The sequence below is a fragment of the Rhipicephalus microplus genome, chromosome 7 (assembly GCF_043290135.1).
Source record: "Rhipicephalus microplus isolate Deutch F79 chromosome 7, USDA_Rmic, whole genome shotgun sequence".
Classification (NCBI taxonomy): domain Eukaryota; kingdom Metazoa; phylum Arthropoda; class Arachnida; order Ixodida; family Ixodidae; genus Rhipicephalus; species Rhipicephalus microplus.
The window spans coordinates 56,181,383-56,201,177 of record NC_134706.1 but is presented as its reverse complement, the minus strand read 5'-3'; the positions used below and the strand labels follow the sequence as shown (position 1 = coordinate 56,201,177).

The 19,795-nt window shown below is 46.1% G+C and overlaps 1 protein-coding gene across 1 annotated transcript in view; it reads right to left on the bottom strand.

Annotated features, from left to right (window-relative positions):
- Positions 1 to 19,795, bottom strand: part of LOC119179659 (uncharacterized) — an 85,928-nt gene that overhangs the window by 48,569 nt on the left and 17,564 nt on the right. The window contains exons 4-5 of the mRNA XM_075870012.1: positions 13,742 to 13,863; positions 84 to 244 (exon numbers count right to left, since the gene is read on the bottom strand). Coding sequence (XP_075726127.1) covers positions 84 to 244; positions 13,742 to 13,863 — 283 coding nt within the window. The remainder of the gene's footprint in view (positions 1 to 83; positions 245 to 13,741; positions 13,864 to 19,795) is intronic.

The following is a 19,795-nucleotide window of genomic DNA, read 5'->3' as shown; positions in this document are numbered from 1 at the left end:
AAACTAGGAGTGTGCAAGACATTCATTCTAAAATTTTCTGCACGAATTGCAGGTAAAGAAGTGTGTACGATAGTTGCACTTACATTTCCTGCTTATCCTCGTAACATTCTAGTGATCGTAGAGCTCCATTCGCCGTGTTTTCAATGTACTTAGATTTTAGGCATGCACAAAGGTTGCGAATATTATAAGGCAAGGTATTTTTCACAATCCAGAGGGCGTAAATGATTTGCTTTGTTTGGAAAAACTGCGGAGGAACACGAAAAAAAAAATCACTGGCAAAGATGTGCTCAAAAAATACTCAGAGATTTTTCAGGGTTAATTCAGTAAGCTGACTAAAATGAAGCTTGTCATTGCCGCTCTTTTTCAAGAGCGATGGTTTCAGTGTTTTGCAAGATAATTGACATTATATTGCTGTGACAGTTACAGAACTATACCACGCATGTATTTGTAGAGGATCATTTAAAAAGCATACAGTTGCACGGAGAAGTATTCATTTCAACTTTATATTACCGACATTACGAGATTTTCAGAAGGCAGTCTTGTTTGGTTAGTGAGAAAATTCTACCACAACAACGCTCGTGTTTCTCAGAGATGGAGCTAAAATTTTATTTTTTGAAGGGGGGGGGGGAGTGGAAGAATCTACGTTTTGTGTTTTGACTGCTTGCTCTCAGCACAAAGAGCACAAGAGAGGGGGCTCACAGGCAAAAGTTTTGGGAAAGACGGCCTCTGCCTCCTTCTCTCTATCATTTACGTGATGATTGTTTTGTTACAAAAATGACATATTTGACCGCATGCCACATTGAGCACACCATTTATGCAACATCGTACAGAAATAAAATTGCAGTGGTCCTTACAACGATGGTGTTAACACATTGCGTACTCTTTCTATTATTCAGCTTGAAAATGTGGACTGCAAAAACATCAGGCTTCTGCCATAAAATACCTCACTGTCACATCACTGCAAATTTTTAAGAAAAAAGCTACATTGACACAAAAAGATCGCGTGAAAATAAATTAGTTCAAGGATGTTAAACACAACTTTGGAGTGTTATTTAATATTCACTTTGAGTTATTATGAGCTGCAGTCTTCGGGAAATTCAGCTACGCACTGCGTAGTGTGTAAATGCAGGATGTTTTTTGTTCAGACTAAGAAACTGCAGCACCCAAACAGCACGCAAAGTTTAGTATGCTGACCTCCTGCTCACGTAGGCTCTCATTCTACCACACTAAGGAAGGCAGCCTTTATTTTATAAACAAGCGTTAGCAGCGTCAACCTAACTACGAGCGTTTCAATGACTCTCTTCATGCTCGCTTGCATGCCTTATAGATTATGATTTTTTTTTACTCATCTCACAACTCTTCTCATAATCTTTAACCTTACTTCCCAAAAATTTAAACAAAATGTGAGCAGCCCGAAGTGTATGCCTATATGTGTCTCGTGCCACGTGTTCACTTTTAGTGCGTTTGTCGTTGTGTTATATAATGACATCAATGATGAAATTGTCATTTTCCTTTAAAAAAGCATTCTTGAGTGAAACACTTTCGTTTGTTGTTAAAGTAGGGCTGCTTGCGCGTAACAAATTCTTCACTGTCATCACGCTCTCATAATTGTCATCATCAACAGCCCGACTACGCCCACTGTAGGGCAAAGGCCTCTCCTATAGTCCACCAACAAACCCGGTTTTTGTGATTTCCGTTAACGCCTTATACCTGCGAACTTTTAAATCTCATCGGCCCCGATAACTTTCTGTCTCCACTATGAGCGTTTATCTCCCCTGGGAATCTAGCCTTTAAGGACCAGCGGTTATCCTGCTTACGTGCTACATTTTGAGGTATAGTGACAATATACTAGTCATGATTTCAGTAGCTTGCTGAATTCCCTACACCCAATTCTTATTCTTCAAGTTACTTCAACTCGTGGTTCTGTTCGGTTACTACCTGTACTATGTAGACGCATTCTTTTACAACTTAAAATGCAATGCTACATATCTTGAAGCGCTGTTCTCTTCCTATATTGTACACTACTTTTGTTTCCTGCAGATCAATTTTAAGACCTACCTTTGTCCTCTCCTTGTCTTATTTACTTATAACGCATAGCATGTCGTCCCCTAAGTGACTCAGCAGTGCGATATCATCGACGAAGCACAGGTTAGTAAGGTCCTCTTCATTACCTAGTACCCCTAACTCTTCCCATGCCAGGCCTCTCAAAAGCTTCTGTAAGCACGCGGGAAATAGCATTAGGAAGATCGTATCCCCTTGTCTTACACCCTTCTTTATTGCTATTCTATCACTTTCTTTTTGTGCAGCACTATAGTGGCAGTTGATCCTGTGTTGATATCCTGCAGGATGTTCCAGGGCACTCTCAAGGGGACAAATGGACGAGCCACCGTCCCCAAAGCGAAGTTCATCGTCATCCTCCTCTTTACTGGAACACCAATGTCATCATGGTCCTAATGACGATACTAAATTGTCATTTCCACACAAGACATCCTCCACGCCCCCACAATGAGTCCTCATGATAAACATTATCGCAGTTGCTAAAAGCACTAAATGCACAATGTTCGTCACTATTAGTTCATTTCGAAGTCAATTCACACGGAAGAATCTGAGTTTTTTTTTGCGCCTGATGTTCCAGTGGTGCTTCCGGCGCTTTTTCCACGCTCGTCTTTGTGAACGCATTCCACATGATGGCTTTGGGATGTCAATCGCCAGTTTCTGTTCGCAAGAACAATGCTGATGCCGACTATTCCATGATCTTCTTCTGTACCTCATTTTGAAAAGTTGTTTTATGTTTCTTGCCCTGGTTTCATTTCCCTCAGAAGCACCAGATCTGTCTCTCTGTTTTGGTTTGATTTCTCTCATTCGCGGCTGTGACGATGTTAGGGCACTATTTGCTGAAGCAGGATGTGCTATCTGCCCTGCCCTCAACCTTGACATCATCACTTTTCTAAAAGAGTAAAACTTATGAGCAGTACAAAGTGCTTGCTTCTGCTCTCTCGTGGTCTTCCTTGTATTTACTCGCACTCTTACGGTGGCCTTGATTTTGTTCTATCGGGCAATCGTGCGCATACCAGTGAGGACGTTATAACATCTGAGTCTGTCAACGTTGTCTGCTTGCACGCACGCTAAACTTCTCGTGGGTGGACATTTGGATATGGAAAGTCTTTCCCGTTATCAATCATGGGAATGCCTTCCACCTCGAACACCAGAGTTGCTGTAGACGTTTGGCCGGTAGTTTCATGAGTACTGAACGCTGGCGACAGTTCTGAAAGCGTAGAAGGGATCTTTATAAGTAGCGTCAAGGTGCTTATCGGGTGACTTTCCCCACGCTAGAGAAGATGTCCAGAAGCTGGCTGCGTGGTATGGTATCTGTGCTGCAAGATTATTGTCCAATAGGTTTGGTTTGGTTTGGTTTTTATGGTGCATAGGTAACTTAGGCCATCAAGCACCAATGTGCAATAGGCTTTGGCTGATTGTTAGAGACGCAGATACAGAGGGTGCCTTTTTTGTGCTTCCGTATTATTCTGTTGTCTTATTGCCTACAAAACAGCCTGCCGTGCTTTTGATGCGTAGGTAATCTTATAATCAATTCTGACCGTCACTAGAATGATCTGGCGCTCATAAACATCCCTCTCCTCCATCTCAGGTTCCAAATTATCAATGTCAACTGCATCCTTTACTCCTTTGTCGTTTCTGTTTAGCTCCTCGTACTGGTACATTGAAATTCGGTGAATACTCAGAAACTCACACATTGGTGGGCGATAAAATTGCCGAAGACGTTCGATGTCTGCGATGACTTGCGCGATGGCCTCACGTACTTGAATCCACCTTTCACAGAGGGCCTCCATGATAAGTTTTAGTGTCACAAACGTAAGAAGTCACTGGCCGGCCATGTCTTGAGGTGAAGTAGGAGTCAAACGGCCGCTGTCACAGAAGGTTCGCGCAACAAATATTCGTCAGTTGTCGCGCTGTCATTTTTCAAAATCTTGCAAATATCGACCGTTTTCGTGAAGGGCAAGTCAACACGGAGCCGAACTTGACGTAAGGGCTGCAGTTTCGCGAGCCTCCAGACGATGCCTGCACTCACGGGACTGCACTCTCAAGATATACGTCACTGACCTCAATGAATTGCTTTGACTTGCGATTATGCGCCGTTGTCATGAAAGGCGAGCCAGAACGGAGCCGCGGTAGACTTGAGGGCTCCCATCTCTCGGACTTCAAGACGATGCCTGCCCTCACGTGAGTTCAGAGGTGCTCTTAGTGGTCTTAATTCCAGCCGGAGTCATGCTAACGGGTCTCGGTGGTGGTTACGCCTCGTTCACAAGCTTGACATAACGGCAGTTTCACAAAATCCTTCAGGCTGCAGGTGTGGTCGAGACGTCATGCAATCCACTGCGTCTGACCTCTGAAGGTCCTTCCTCCCGGGTTTCACGGCACCAAAATGATGTGGAGAAAAGGAACAGGCCCGGTCCCATAGCGAAGCCCACCGTAAACTTTCTTTTTATTGAAACTCTGGCCTAATTATGATCTTAATGACGATAGTCGCTTGTCATTTCCACACGATTTCGCAAGGTGCTCTTTGTTGTGCTTATCGTCTGTGCACATGTCAAATAATTTTTGTCACGTCAAATATTTTTTGTCTAGTGCGTATGGCTTCAATTTCGCAGTGTTAATATATAGATTTGTGAATATGCAAAAAAAAGCTTTCGGAGAAGTTAATATGGCTGGAGGATACATCGAAGCTACGAGACTACATGGTTAGGCTTTATTGCGCTCTTTCTGCAGTAGAGAGAGCATCGGCTTACGATTTCTTCTACTATTACCAGCGTTCTGTTCACACTCATCATCACAACCACAGCTGTTATGTGATAATAACGAGTCGCGTGCGTCGTAATTGTTTGCTGACGCTGGTGCTCGTAACCACCGTCGTGCAAAATAAGAAAAAAACAATTAGTATTTTCAAAAATTTCTAGAACTTGAGGGAATTCACTACTGGGTTCCCTGCGTGCCAGCCCAGTGTTCTACCACTCAGCCAGGCCTTTGCTTTAAACTTTGTTCCAAACTTACCCTAAGCAGTCTCCGTGTGGAGAAACCAACTGTTTATTATAAATATGAAAGCATTTTAGAACAGCCAAGAAAACGCCACGCCCTGGCGGTATAGTGGCTGAGGTACTCGGCTCTTTACCAGCGGGTCACGGGGTGAAATTCCGGCTGCGGCGGCTGCATTTTCGATGGAGGCAGAAATGCTGTAGGCTCTTGTGCTCAGATTTGGGTGAACGTCAAAGAACCCCATGAGGTCGAAATTTCCGGAGCCCTCCATCACAGCCTCTCTCATAATTATACGGTGGTTTTGGGACGTTTATTATTACATATCAGTCGGTCAATCAATCAATCAACTACAAAAAAAAACAAAGCGTCACAAAATGCGAATGGCGTACCCAGTAAACCATCGAATGCTCCAACCAATTCCAAAAGCTCTAGGCAGAATTCTTCATTATCGTAAGCCACACCATAAAAAAATGCAACATCGTTTCTTACAAGTGGTTAGGGTATACCACGCTTCTCTAAAGAATGACAAATCATGGCATTTTGAATGCTTTTCTACTTCACAAAAATTATGATTTACGGTGCCGTGGTTACCCTAAAAGTGTGGTTGTAGCAGTTACCTAAAGAGTGTTTTCAAAAGGTTGTGAAAGGCTGCTCTTGCGTCTTTCACTGTGAAAGTGTTGCGCATCCAGCGCTGGTCTGGCGTTCTTTCTTTATTGGCACTTTATTGGCTGCTACCTACACGCCTGCGCACTCCATGCGTCAAGTGTAGAAGAGTTGTAATGAGAAATGTGTGCTATGAAAATTAACGAAACATCCGATTGTTACTCACACTGTGGAATTATATATTTAGCAAAGCATCCTACTGTGCAAAACTGTTCTTTTGAAAAATTGAAGTGCTTATGAACCTCCTGCCAACATAGCAGTGCTTATTTTCAACCACAATATAATGAAGGTGATCAGCAAAAAAAATGTCGAAAGGCGGTAGTCTTGTGTGTAGAGAGAGTGAACAAAACACTTGTTTGATGTTCTACGCAGGAAAATCGGTTTTTGAATGGTATTGCCACGTTCAATTTCCCAAGTTTTTGTTATCGTCCGAAAACACCGCACGATTCTCAGCGCAAACCGCGCCTGCAGTTTTCTAGAAGGTTCCGGACTGTACTAGATCATTTAGATAAGATCACGCCCACTGTGCGAACGGTACAGATTGTTCTGGAACCTACGCCACCGCCAGCGATAACGCTAGAACATTCGACGGCAAGAGTATAAATGCCGACGCGCTTCGCCGCTTGTCAGTTGTTGATCGAAGGCCAACGCTCCGTTCGCCGCTATCAGTCCGAGACTGCTATCTGTGCGAGACTGCTGCTGTAATTGGGCTTTCTGTTTACCGGGCACAGGTTCGCCCAAATAAACAGTTAAATCCTAACACGAAGTCTCCTGTCTTCGGCCACGTCACGACCCCGTGACATCTGGTGGAGGTGCTGCTTCGTTCATGTACCGGACGCCCCCGTCAAGCCGTGAACCCAGTCCACGTCGCGGAGAAGACACCGACACCAACCAGGAGCAGCGAACAAGCCGCCGACAGCAAGGGCTACCACCGGAGTACGGGCTTCTACCAGACAAGGCGCGGAAGACGAAGGCCATGACCGCGACTGCAGCGACAATGACAACCGCAGCGTCCCAGCCCACGATGGTCATGCATCAACCCAGGGAACCACCAATTTTCCATGGGTCATCGTTCGAAGACCCGGAGTCCTGGCTGGAGACATACGACCGTGTGGCCGCCCTCAACCACTGGGACCAAGACGAAAAGCTGTGTCGTGTGTTCTTCTATTTGGAAGACACCGCAAGGACTTGGCTTGAAAATCGGGAGTCCACGCTCCGAACGTGGGATGTTTTCTGCGGCGCATTCCTTCAAACGTTCGCGAGCGTCGCTCGCAAAGAGAGGGCCGCTGCTTTATTAGAGACTCGGGTTCAGCTACCAAATGAAAATGTCGCCATTTTCACAGAAGAAATGACCCGACTATTCCGTCACGCTGATCCAGACATGCCTGAGGAGAAAAAATTTCGTTTCCTCATGCGAGGGGTCAAACAGGAGCTCTTCGCGGGACTGATGAGAAACCCACCGATAACCGTCCAAGAATTTGTAGCAGAAGCGACCACTATCGAAAAGACCCTGGACATGCGCACCAGACAGTATAATCGTCGCCTGACTGCAGACTGCGCTGCTGCTCAAGCCAGTAACTCCGGAGACCTGCGTGAAACGATCCGAGCGATCGTGCGGAAAGAACTGCGCAAGCTGTTGCCTTCGGCCCAGCCTCAAGTGGATTCAATTGCCGACATTGTGCGAGAAGAAGTTCGGCAATCGCTTCAAATTCCCCACGCACCACTGCCCGAGCCGGAAGCTATGAGCTACGCCGCTGCACTGCGCCACAACGCTCCTCCCCGTCCACGCCAAAACGCCGCCCCATCGCACTTCCGTCGACAGACGCCACCGCCGCCACCACCCCCACCGACGTCATACCGTTCGCCAGCGGCCCAGCGCAGTGCACCGAGGAAGACTGACGTCTGGCGCACCTCTGACAATCGCCCGCTCTGCTACCACTGCGGCGAGGCCGGACACACATACCGCCGTTGCCAGTACCGACAGATGGGACTGCGTGGCTTCGCCGTCAATGCACCGCGTCCACAGCCAGGAGAACGACCACGTGACATCGCCGACTACCTGACAGGAACTCGGTGGACACCACGAAGCCCTTCGCGTTCGCCGTCGCCCAGCCGCCGCACGCCACCGCACCACCGGCAGTACTCTGGCCCAACGCGGGGCCGGTCTCCTAGCCCGTATCCGGGAAACTAAGGGCAGCAACCGGTGGAGGTGCGGTTGCTGTGCGACGAACTACCGAAGATCCTCCGACGACGACGACGCCGCGACGGTGCTTTCCGAACACAACGCCAGCCAGGCAAAGCCCTGACGGCGAAAGCTCATTTACCGAAAGTGGCCTGACGACGCAGCATGGAAGCAGCGGAACAAGCCGACGCAGCCGTGACCCGACGCCACGCCCTAACTGTAATGCGAGACGGCGAACTAGCGACCTCGACGTTCTTATCGACGGCCACAGTGTGACTGCTCTCGTCGATACTGGAGCCGACTATTCTGTCATCAGTGGGTCGTTCGCCGCGACGTTAAAGAAAGTTAGGACAGCTTGGAAAGGCCCTGAAATCCGCACAGCCGGAGGTCATCTCGTAACGCCTGCAGGAATCTGCACTGCGAGAGTCACCATTAACGGCCGTATTTATCCTACAGACTTCGTAGTCCTACAGCGTTGCTCGAGAGATGTCATCTTTGGCATGGACTTCTTATGCCTCCATGGTGCTGTCATCAACCTAAAAACAAAGTTGATAACGTTATCCACAGAAGAAGCACTACCGCCGCGCACGCCGTCAGGACACCATGCCTTGAATGTGCTGGAAGAACAAGTCACCATTCCGCCTCGCTCAAGCGTCATTATTTCAGTCGGCGCTCCTAAATCACCTGACTTGGAAGGCGTCGTGGAAGGCAGTCAGCATCTGTTGGTCACCCGAAATATTTGCGTCGCAAGAGGAATTGCAGAGCTGCGGGGAGGCAAAGCAACGGTTTTGCTCACGAATTTCAGCAATGAGTACAAACATGTGAACAAAGGAACAACGGTCGCATACATCGAAGAAATTGTCGAAGCCACCAGTGCTTTCGCCCTCGCCGATTCTGCGGAACCTGCTCAGAGGCACCAAGCCCCTCCCATAGCTTTCGACGTCAATCCCAGACTTCCGAACGATAAGCAAGAACAGCTCAAGGCCCTGCTCCTGCAATACGAAGATTGCTTTTTGTCGTCATCAAAAATTCGGCAGACCCCAATAACGAAACATCGCATCATAACCGAAGAAAATGCCAGACCACTCCGTCAGAGTCCGTACAGGGTTTCGACGCGAGAACGTGAGGCCATGAAGAGACAAGTTCATGAAATGCTGCGGGATGACATTATCCAGCCGTCCAAGAGTCCATGGGCATCCCCCGTGGTGTTAGTAAAGAAAAGGGATGGGACCCTACGTTTCTGCGTTGATTATCGCCGCCTGAACAAAATCACAAGAAAGGACGTGTATCCCCTCCCACGAATAGACGACGCACTTGATCGGCTCCATAACGCCAAGTACTTTTCGTCAATGGACCTCAAGACTGGCTATTGGCAAATCGAAGTCGACGAAAGAGACCGAGAGAAGACGGCGTTTATAACACCGGACGGCCTGTTCGAGTTTAAGGTGATGCCCTTCAGCCTTTGCTCAGCGCCTGCAACGTTTCAACGCGTTATGGATACAGTACTGGCAGGATTGAAGTGGCAGACTTGCCTTGTTTACTTGGACGACGTCGTCGTGTTTTCCTCGAGTTTCGACGAGCATCTTCGGCGCCTTGAAGCTGTACTTCAAGCCATCAAGACTTCCGGACTCACACTGAAGCCAGAAAAGTGCAGATTTGCGTATGAGGAGCTCTTGTTTCTGGGGCACGTTATCAGCAAGTCTGGAGTTCGTCCCGATCCACGGAAAACAGCCGCCATCGCCGACTTCCCGCCGCCCACTGACAAGAAAGCCGTGCGCCGATTTCTGGGCCTGTGCGCCTATTATAGGCGGTTCGTGAAAAACTTCGCCCGCATCGCCGATCCTCTCACTAACCTTACCAAGGCCGACGTGGAGTTCAAGTGGGAAACGCCACAGGAACACGCTTTCCAGGAGCTTAAACATCGCCTCCAGACGCCTCCGTTACTTGCCCATTTCGACGAATTCGCCGAGACAGAAATACATACTGACGCAAGCAGCGTAGGTCTTGGCGCCATTCTTGTGCAGAGGGCTGACGGACTTGAAAGGGTTATTAGTTACGCCAGCCGATCGCTATCCAAAGCAGAAGCAAATTATTCCACAACAGAAAAGGAGTGCCTCGCCATCATCTGGGCTACGTCGAAATTTCGCCCCTACCTCTACGGCAGGCCCTTCAAAGTTGTGAGCGACCACCACGCCTTGTGTTGGCTAGCCACCTTGAAGGACCCTTCAGGTCGCCTCGCACGATGGAGCTTGAGACTTCAAGAGTATGACATTACTGTCATTTACAAGTCCGGCAAAAAACACTCTGACGCCGACTGTCTCTCTCGTGCGCCTGTCGACCAACCGCTACCCGACGACCCGGATGACGAGTACTTCTTGGGAACGATAACTACCGACGACTTCGCTGAACGACAGCGGGCCGACCCGGAACTTAAGGCCCTAATAGAATACCTCGAAGGCAGGACCGCCGAAGTCCCGAAGGTATTTAAGCGCGCACTTGCGTCGTTCTCTCTACGAAACGGTATTCTACAAAAGAAAAACTTTTCACCGCTTCGAGCTAAGTACCTCCTTGTGGTGCCTTCAGCTCTGCGACCAGAACTCCTGCAGGCCCTGCACGACGATCCGACGGCAGGGCACCTCGGTGTTTCTCGCACGCTCGCGAGGATACAAGAAAGGTACTACTGGCCACGTCTTACCACCGACGTCACTCGTTATGTGAGAACATGCCGGGACTGTCAGCGACGCAAGACACCGCCGACTAGGCCAGCGGGACTTCTGCAGCCAATTGATCCACCTTGCCGACCTTTCCAGCAGATTGGTATGGACCTACTGGGGCCGTTCCCGACGTCGGCTTTCGGAAACAAGTGGATCGTAGTAGCTACCGACTACCTCACCCGCTACGCCGAGACAAAAGCCCTGCCAAAAGGCAGTGCATCCGAAGTAGCTAAATTCTTCGTCGAAAATATCGTCCTACGTCATGGCGCCCCAGAGGTCCTTATCACCGACAGAGGAACGGCATTCACTGCCGACTTAACTCAAGCAATCTTGACATACAGCCAAACAAACCACCGCCGGACGACAGCGTACCACCCACAGACCAACGGCCTCACCGAGCGGCTTAACAAGACGATCGCCGACATGCTGTCAATGTACGTTGATGTCGAACACAAGACGTAGGATGCCATTCTTCCGTATGTGACCTTCGCATACAACACGGCGGTGCAGGAGACGACGCAGATATCGCCATACAAATTGGTCTATGGAAGGAGCCCGGCAACGACGCTCGATGCCATGTTACCCAACGTCACCGACGAAGAAAACATCGATGTGAGCGAGTACCTTCAACGCGCCGAAGAAGCCCGACAACTTGCGCGTCTCCGTATCAAGAATCAACAGACGACCGACAGCCACCGTTACAACCTTCGACGACGCTTCGTGGAATACCAGCCCGGTGAACGTGTTTGGGTGTGGACGCCGATACGCCGACGTGGACTAAGTGAAAAGCTTCTGCGACGGTACTTCGGACCGTACAGGGTGGTTCGACGGCTCGGCCCACTTGATTACGAGGTTGTCCCCGACGGCATCACGAACTCTCAACGACGCCGATCGCGACCTGAAGTCGTCCATGTCGCGCGCCTCAAGCCGTTTCATGCGCGTTAACAAACTGAACTAGTGTTTTTTTTGTATTATTGTTGTATCGTAATTTATTCATTGTACTTTCTTGCATTATTATTGTACTTTCATCTTTAGTTAAAGCATCGGGACGATGCCTTTTTTTCAGAGGGGGGCAATGCCACGTTCAATTTCCCAAGTTTTTGTTATCGTCCAAAAACACCGCACGATTCTCAGCGCAAACCGCGCCTGCAGTTTTCTAGAAGGTTCCGGACTGTAGTAGATCATTTAGATAAGATCACGCCCACTGTGCGAACGGTACAGATTGTTCTGGAACCTACGCCACCGCCAGCGATAACGCTAGAACATTCGACGGCAAGAGTATAAATGCCGACGCGCTTCGCCGCTTGTCAGTTGTTGATCGAAGGCCGACGCTCCGTTCGCCGCTATCAGTCCGAGACTGCTATCTGTGCGAGACTGCTGCTGTAATTGGGCTTTCAGTTTACCGGGCACAGGTTCGCCCAAATAAACAGTTAAATCCTAACACGAAGTCTCCTGTCTTCAGCCACGTCACGACCCCGTGACAGTATCCTGGAGGCACTGCGTTAGAGTGCCTCAGGCGTGCAGCGGAGGCGAACGAACGCATCAAGTCACGTCACGCGTGAGACATGAGCGCTATCTGGCAGTTTTCTTGGAAAACGGAGCGCGTGGCTCTAATACGAGTGCGCGCACCACCGTCTCGTTTTAGCAAAGCGTTGGAAACGCTCGCCTGTTCGTGCAAGCGTTGCATGTTCAGCGCAGCGTTATAAGCGCAATGGTCCTTAACATTACTGATGTATGCCTTTTCTAGTAAAAGACGCACATGCATAATATATACGTGTTGTTGTGGTGCCCCAGACATGCGCAATATTTACTTTTTAATTGACAATCACACAAGCATGACCACTATACCTTGAGCAACGATGGTGGGTGCTACGGATCAAGTAGGCCGTTTCAAATACCCGATGCCGTTAAGGATGAACAAACAGACAACTTTACAGACAAACAGACCAAAAGTTTTGCGTTGAAGATCGCGAAAAAAGACTATCATCTTTAAAAAACGCAAGCCTTGCGTAGAAGACGCTGCAGAGTAAGAGCGAAAGCTTGAAAAGCGGCCTTTCAGAGCCTTTCCTACACCCTCATTGGGTAACTGCGGCAAGCCCACTGACTTGATGCCCACTACGGCAATGATAAATTTTACCGTAGTGGGCAAAATTTAATATTCCCGTAATAAATATTATTAAAATTTCGGAGTAGCAGGGTGGCATTCGCTATGCTATTTTTCGTCATTCTTACGAGAAGCATCGTATCCGCTAAACAATTACGAGGATTTTGTGCCAACAATGAGGAAGTATGCCTGAAGTGGGTATACCCCAAAGGTAAAAGCTGAAAATAAATAAGCTTTCGTAATGGGGTGGAGCAGTGGACGACCCACTCGTTACGCTATTCGCAATGTGCGACGACTGCTAGTTCTTTCGCTCTTTTAAAACGCTTTATAGGTCGTATTAACGCGATTTCTTTCCGACATCAAGCCTCGCTAAGGCAAGTTTACCGACATGTCCCAAGCACCGGCGTGACTCAGTAGTAGTTTACTGGGCTGGCACCCCACGTACCTGGATTCGAGCACCACAGTGTCATTGGTACTAGTTTATTTTATCTCTCGTGATGTGGTTACAGACACCAGCGGTGGTGGTGGTGGTGGCAGACAACTATATGGCGCTGCGCGTGACCCGATTTGTGATCTCCTAACAGCTTTTGCTGTAAAAGAGCAGGATGGCAGGAAACGCTCCACACTATTTAGTAAAATGTTCAGTTGTGTAAACTATTTAGGAATAGGCACCAATTAACTTTTAAACAATTGAAAGCTATTCTAAAGAAACAAAGCTATTCTCTACAAGAAAAGTGGTGATACATTTGACAATGGCAATACTCAGCCTTACTATCTAGAGCCTTCTATTATTGCCGCTGTTCTAGTGGCATGACAATACAAATATTTTATTTTAACACGTAATAAAATCTACTGCAGGAAAATTTTTTTCCAAAACCATAAAACTACGTTTGAAGGAGATATATTGTGACATTTTTACAGAGCCACATGTTTAGCAAATACTTTTCTCGCGAGGTATATGGTCGCACAAATGTTTCAGGCAGCAGGAGAGTAAGAAGCAACATTCAATAACAAGCGTGGTTTGCTTACCTTTAGAACTTTGTTGTAGATATCTTGCAAATCACCCTGAAGTTCTTCAGGGATTTCAAGGTCTTCATAAGGTCGTGTTGTAGTTGGTATTTCAGGTTTTGGTGTACTTTTTTCATTGGCACCTGCACAGGGACTGGTTTGTTCAAACCATATTTTTCACTGAATTGAAGTGCATTGTACAAAAAAGCTGTGGGGACGGAAAATCTAGTCAGGCACAGAGCAGCCAGATGCTATTGACCAAACGAGTGATTACTGATCACAAAATGAGGCTAAAGGAAGTGTAAACACATGTAATAGAAGAAGCGTAAGCAACTTGAAACAAATTTTAATTTCGGATTAAAATGTCCATTAAGTAAGAAAAGGAGTTAAAGCGTCAGTATATTGTTTCGCAAACTGAAAGCAGTCGCCACTATAAGCAAAAGCATATAGCTGCTCATTAACGTTGTCGCCAGAGTATACTCTCTCCATTTTGTTGAAGTCACGTTTGCTGTAGTATGATTACCGTTACTTCCAATTTGCCTCAACGTTTACTTAACTGAATGTTTTGATGATTTTTCCCAGCGTACATTTTAACCTTGGACCATCGGCGTACGCACGGGGGCGGGTCATTGGGTGCTTTCCCGCAGTCAGCTGAAGGAGCGGTGAGAGGAAGGCGTACATTGACTGTCCCATACATTGACGTGGTAGGACGAGGGCTGGCACTGTGATGAACCTTATTCCTCTCTACTGAGGACCTTGCACAGGCCTCTGAACTCGAACAGCGACAAACACGCTGTCAGAGAACGACAAACGTGCACTATGAAATCTGACGATGAGTATACAACAATTATATGTCCCGAAAAAAAAAGCAAGCAAGCAGAAAAAAAGGCCCTGTGCGAGTGAGAAATAGTACGAAAAAACTCGGCGGAAAAAGAAGCCCAAATCCGCTTATTATAAGGTCAATCAGTAACTCTAGTTGGACGACAAAATAACTGCTTTCATCATTTCATGTTCTTTCGCCATTACGAATGTAAGTCACGATCATTCTGTGGCTCTTCATGGCATCTCCATAACACTTTGAATTACAAGACTCACCGCCATGGACATAGTGCATTGGCTTCCGTAGCCGCTAATGCACCGGCCCTGATGACGAGACCAACAACGCTTTGACCGATCAATCACCGGCTACGCAGAATATGATTGTTTTGACAATTTTTGCAGATAGAAGCACAATATAATTGTTTGTTCTTTTCTGAATCTATCAACTGCTCGATGGACATAGTTTTTTGTTGCAGATGTAGAAATGTGTGTCGATATTTTTTCGCGGTTAAGGGTGCACGTTACCAGTTTTTTCGCCAAATCGCGTGACACGAAAACCCGCTAGTTGCGGCGTCGCCGTTGTGCCTACAGTCTTCCCAGTGCACCTAATTTTATCATCAGATGCTAACATGGAACTTAAAAAAGAATACGTCAAGCTTGCAGTTAGATTTTAAGTCTCCCAGAGAAAAGATCTCAGAGCTGATCAGAGTGTTAAAAATTGGAGATCAGCTTCACATACCTGCTTGCTTTATTGTTTTTTACACAAAAATTAACCTAAATATTTTATCCCTTGACGCATTGTCAACAAAATTAAGCACGATTGGTTATTCTAAGAGGGTATTGTAGATTTTATTGTGAATATTGTGCGAATTGACGCTACTTCTGAGCGAACAAATAATGCATAAAACACAAGGCGATACCGGCCCTGGACAGTTTGGAAGCCTAGGGGTTAATGGCACCTTATCAATATATTTCTCTGGCTTATAATACTATCTGCATATGCCACTTACGAAATGTATACTTCAGGTTTCAGACACACTCATGACACCAGATTGCGGGCGAAATGCAGTAAACTAGTTTTTGAAATCTGCGAGGAAAAATTTGCAAGAACTTGCTCAAAACAAAGTTATCACGAGGTCGACCGAGAACTTCAAAGGTTACAGTTTATATTGCTTAGTTCTTTGAACATATTTATTGAAGGTCTCACGGGATTATTCGTTAAATATGTCTCACAACGGTAAAAATATTCATCTCTTTACTCTAGAGTACCACTACTTCATTTGACACGCGCATCCTGCAGCTTTGCTTCGAATTACGCAAAAAGTCATTTAACCTGCTTCAGAGAGTTGTGCAAGACATCTGTCTCATCTATTATGTAAGGGCTCATACTTAAATATTATATAATACAGAAAAGTGGAAATTCTGGCTAAGGCCCCATGTGGGCAAACTCACTTTCGAATCATCGCACTCACTCTGACTCAGATCAAGATGAGATCCAAAATCTAACTGAAAATTTTTTGGCGAACCGAGTTAGTTCGATTGAGTAAGCCGATAGCGAATCTAAATCATAGCGAGTTCCAAGCACGATGTATCTATCGTAAGTGATCTACACCATTTTCGACAGATTATGGCACTACCAAATCAAATTTGGCGTTGCTATCACAGTTACGCGTGCGTGCGCTCACCTTCACTACCTGTAATGTTCAACTAACATTTACGCTCACACAATTCGCCTCTCTGACGTTTATATACCAACTCACTGTTTATTGATGAGAGACCTGGGTGCCAAGCGCTTTCTTCGTATGCTTTCTCTAAATGAAGTATTCCATGTGAATGGCGCACCTTTACAAAATTGGAAGTAAGAGATTAGAACCACGAGAAATTCGCACTTTAACTTACAATACGAAACGTGCAATATAGCCAGCATTTCGTCCGAGTTATTTGCGCTAAAAAGCATTCACAAAATGATGCAAATTTCTAGACATACGCTTTTCTGAAAAATGACAGAACTTCACGGCAAGATTGAAGTTTGAGGCAGTGAAATATACGTGGTATAATGGCAACTGTTGTTTCGACAAGTGAACTTGTCTACTTTAAGGCCGAAAAAGTTCAAGGCGTCAAGGCCAGGTGGTCTGGAAACGCGTGGAGGAGGAAATAGTGATAGTAGAAGATGGATGTACTGGGATTATGCTTTCGGAAGGATGTTTGTATTGAGCTGTACTCGCATAAAAAATACTGCCTCTTCAGTGTAAGCAGACGAATTTGCACACGAGCAGAGTCGCGAAGCATGTATGTTCAATAACAGCAGCATCATCATCATCCTTTGCCTGACTCCGATCACTGCAGCGCAACGGCATTTCTCATGCTCAGCTACTTAGCTCAGTCCCAGTCAGCTTATATCCAAGCTAACTCCAAAGTTTACTGGATGATGGTCGTGGTGGCAGGCCACTGTGATGATCATTGTGGCACTATTTGAGGTTGAATCTGTCAAAGTGCCGCTGTGTCATATTTTGAATACGGTGCCTATGAACAATCGCAAATTTATGGAAATATGCCCCTTCTTCTTCGTTCCTAGACGTGAATTAAATTAAAACATCAGCTTTGACTTCAGTGCCCCGACGTGTCTTAGGCACATCGCCTGTGATCAAACTAAGGAGTCGGTGTTGCTTTATTGCAAGAGGTACGCCTATACAATTAGCGATTATTGCGTGCATAACCATATGTTGGTGCGCGACTGGAAACGCTTTCACACTCTTTAGTTCAAAACTTTCTAATTTGGTGTGATAAGTATACATAACTTCGGTCAGTGGCGAAGAAAGAAATGTTTGAATTTGAGCAACGGTTACATTTTTGAAATGGTTATTTTTTCCTGTGTATGACAAGGACGCAAACCATTCGGCAGATTCCACGTTTCTTGAAGTTGACGCTATGCGAACCATGCGGAAGGAAGGTGAGCGTTGCATCTTTTGCATGCACAGAGATATGTTGAAGAGTTGCAGATGTTTATATAACTAGTTCTTTGCCCTTGTGTAACGATGCCAACTGGAACAAGCTTATTACCAACACCAGAATGTGATATCAAGCCCTGATGCTAGCGAGAATGTTGACTCTGGACACTGCCACATAAATCACCTTCAGCGCATGAAGGCTAACCACAATTGCCGTTAACCCAATGTGACCGCTGTGTCAAAAAGTACATGTGTACCGTTTATAAAGTTGAATAGGCAGCACTGCAACCACTATTGGCATTTCGCGAAGATTAGCATTTATTTGAAAAGTAGTTCCGAGACCTGGCGTAGCTCTGTGGTAAAATGCTTCATTGCCACGCTGAATGCTTGGGTTTGATTTCAGCAGAACCCTGACAATTATTCTTTGCATTCACCGGGTCAACGCTAGTGAATTAACGCTAGCGCGTTAAAACTGTTCATGTGTGTTCTTGTCGTTCCTGGGTAGATACTAAGTGTGAATCACCTGTGGCAGATACCCGCATACCAGCAGCACCCACCTGCGTGGGTATGTGTTACTACCTGGTGACAAGTGTTTGATGACATACGGGACGAGATTGTGACTATATTCTTGTCTTAACCGGCACGTCGAATTCGTCTAGCCATCTTACCTTCCCATGCTAATTTTTGTTCACGCCAAATTAAGAAGTGACCAGGAGAGCACCCATACATAAGCTGCTAGATAGATAGACAGATAGATAGATAGATAGATAGATAGATAGATAGATAGATAGATAGATAGATAGATAGATAGATAGATAGATAGATAGATAGATAGATAGATAGATAGATATGCTCAATGTTGCCGAAGTTTGCTAAGAAATTATTCGCATTTAAAAACTGCATGCGCCACTGGCTACGATCGTCACTTCAATTTGCACTCGAGAGGCCACTCTTCGGTGCTCCTTATCGCTAAGAGTGGATTTCATGAAGTCATATTCGTTTAGATAGGGAGAGTGGACAGAGATCGACGCCTGCGGTACCAATGAGACATAGCAGCATATCTTCTGTGACTGCGCTCACTATGCTGTGCGAAGACGAGCCCTCTCAATCATTCTCACTTGTATCAGCAACAGAACAATGACACTAAAAACTATTATACTATTTAAAATTGAGAAGCCATTGAACATTTTAGCAACCAGGTCATGGCTAAAATGTTATGTGTGCGTCTGTGTGCTTCCACTTCCTTTCCATTTTTCTCTGCGCTTTTTTTCAACATGCCCCCACTTTTTGCCCTGTGCTTGCTAGCATACCGGTTTTTCCAAACTCGTGAACATTCCTGCCTTTCCTCTCACTCGTTTTCCAATCTTTTAGCAAACTTACACGTAGTTAATGACCTATAGCTCTCGACTCTATTATGTGCATTTCTTCCGCTTATGCCCTGAGCTTTGCCGGTCAACTGAAAGTGCTCAACCTGATGCTGAATGAGTCGCATTGTACACAACAGCTATTAGAAGCCTTGTCAAAAATTCCAGGGTCATATTGGCTAATAATATTCGAGAAAAGTTTTCAATTCTTGCAAAGATATTTTTTAACATTTACATCATCGCCGTCATTATTAGCCTTATAATACAAAGCCTACTGCAGTGCAAACAACACTGCATGTTTCACAAAGGACTCAAGCCCTGTGTTTCCTGTGAAAACTTAGCTCCTCAACCTTCTCAGTACCTAACAGAGTCAATGTTATGTTACTTACTTGAAAACCTATATAATTATGGGGTCACTTAAAACGAAAAAGAAACAAGACAGACTGGAGAGCAGAACCCGCCTACATTAGTGCTCTAACAACCTAAGTTGCTGCATTCCATTCGCTCGTTTGCTTTCGCTTCAACCGAAACCCATTACCTGTCGTGACAAGTGGTTATCTTGCTTTTACGCTACGTGCCCCGCTTACGGGCATTTTTGGTCTTTCTTTCATTTCGCTACCATTAACACCCCTTTATAGCCGACGAACCGACTGTGCGGCAAAAAATTAAAGCCCTAAAGTTGCTCAAAACACAGACCGCCAGAGGCCACGTATTTCGCAGACCAATTTCGTTTGTTCCCTCTTCTTTTTCGTCACTGCCCCCACAAAGCAGTTCACTACCACTCATATTAAAAAGTCCTTAGTAGCGTCGTCTTGTAGCTCTCACAGACATTCCCTGTTGTGAGCCTCTGGTCAACTTCCACGCGCTCGCTAGCATAACTGCTTTTCTAACGCAAGAATCATGGTCCCTGTATTTGACCTTCCCAGACACAATCGCTAACAAAC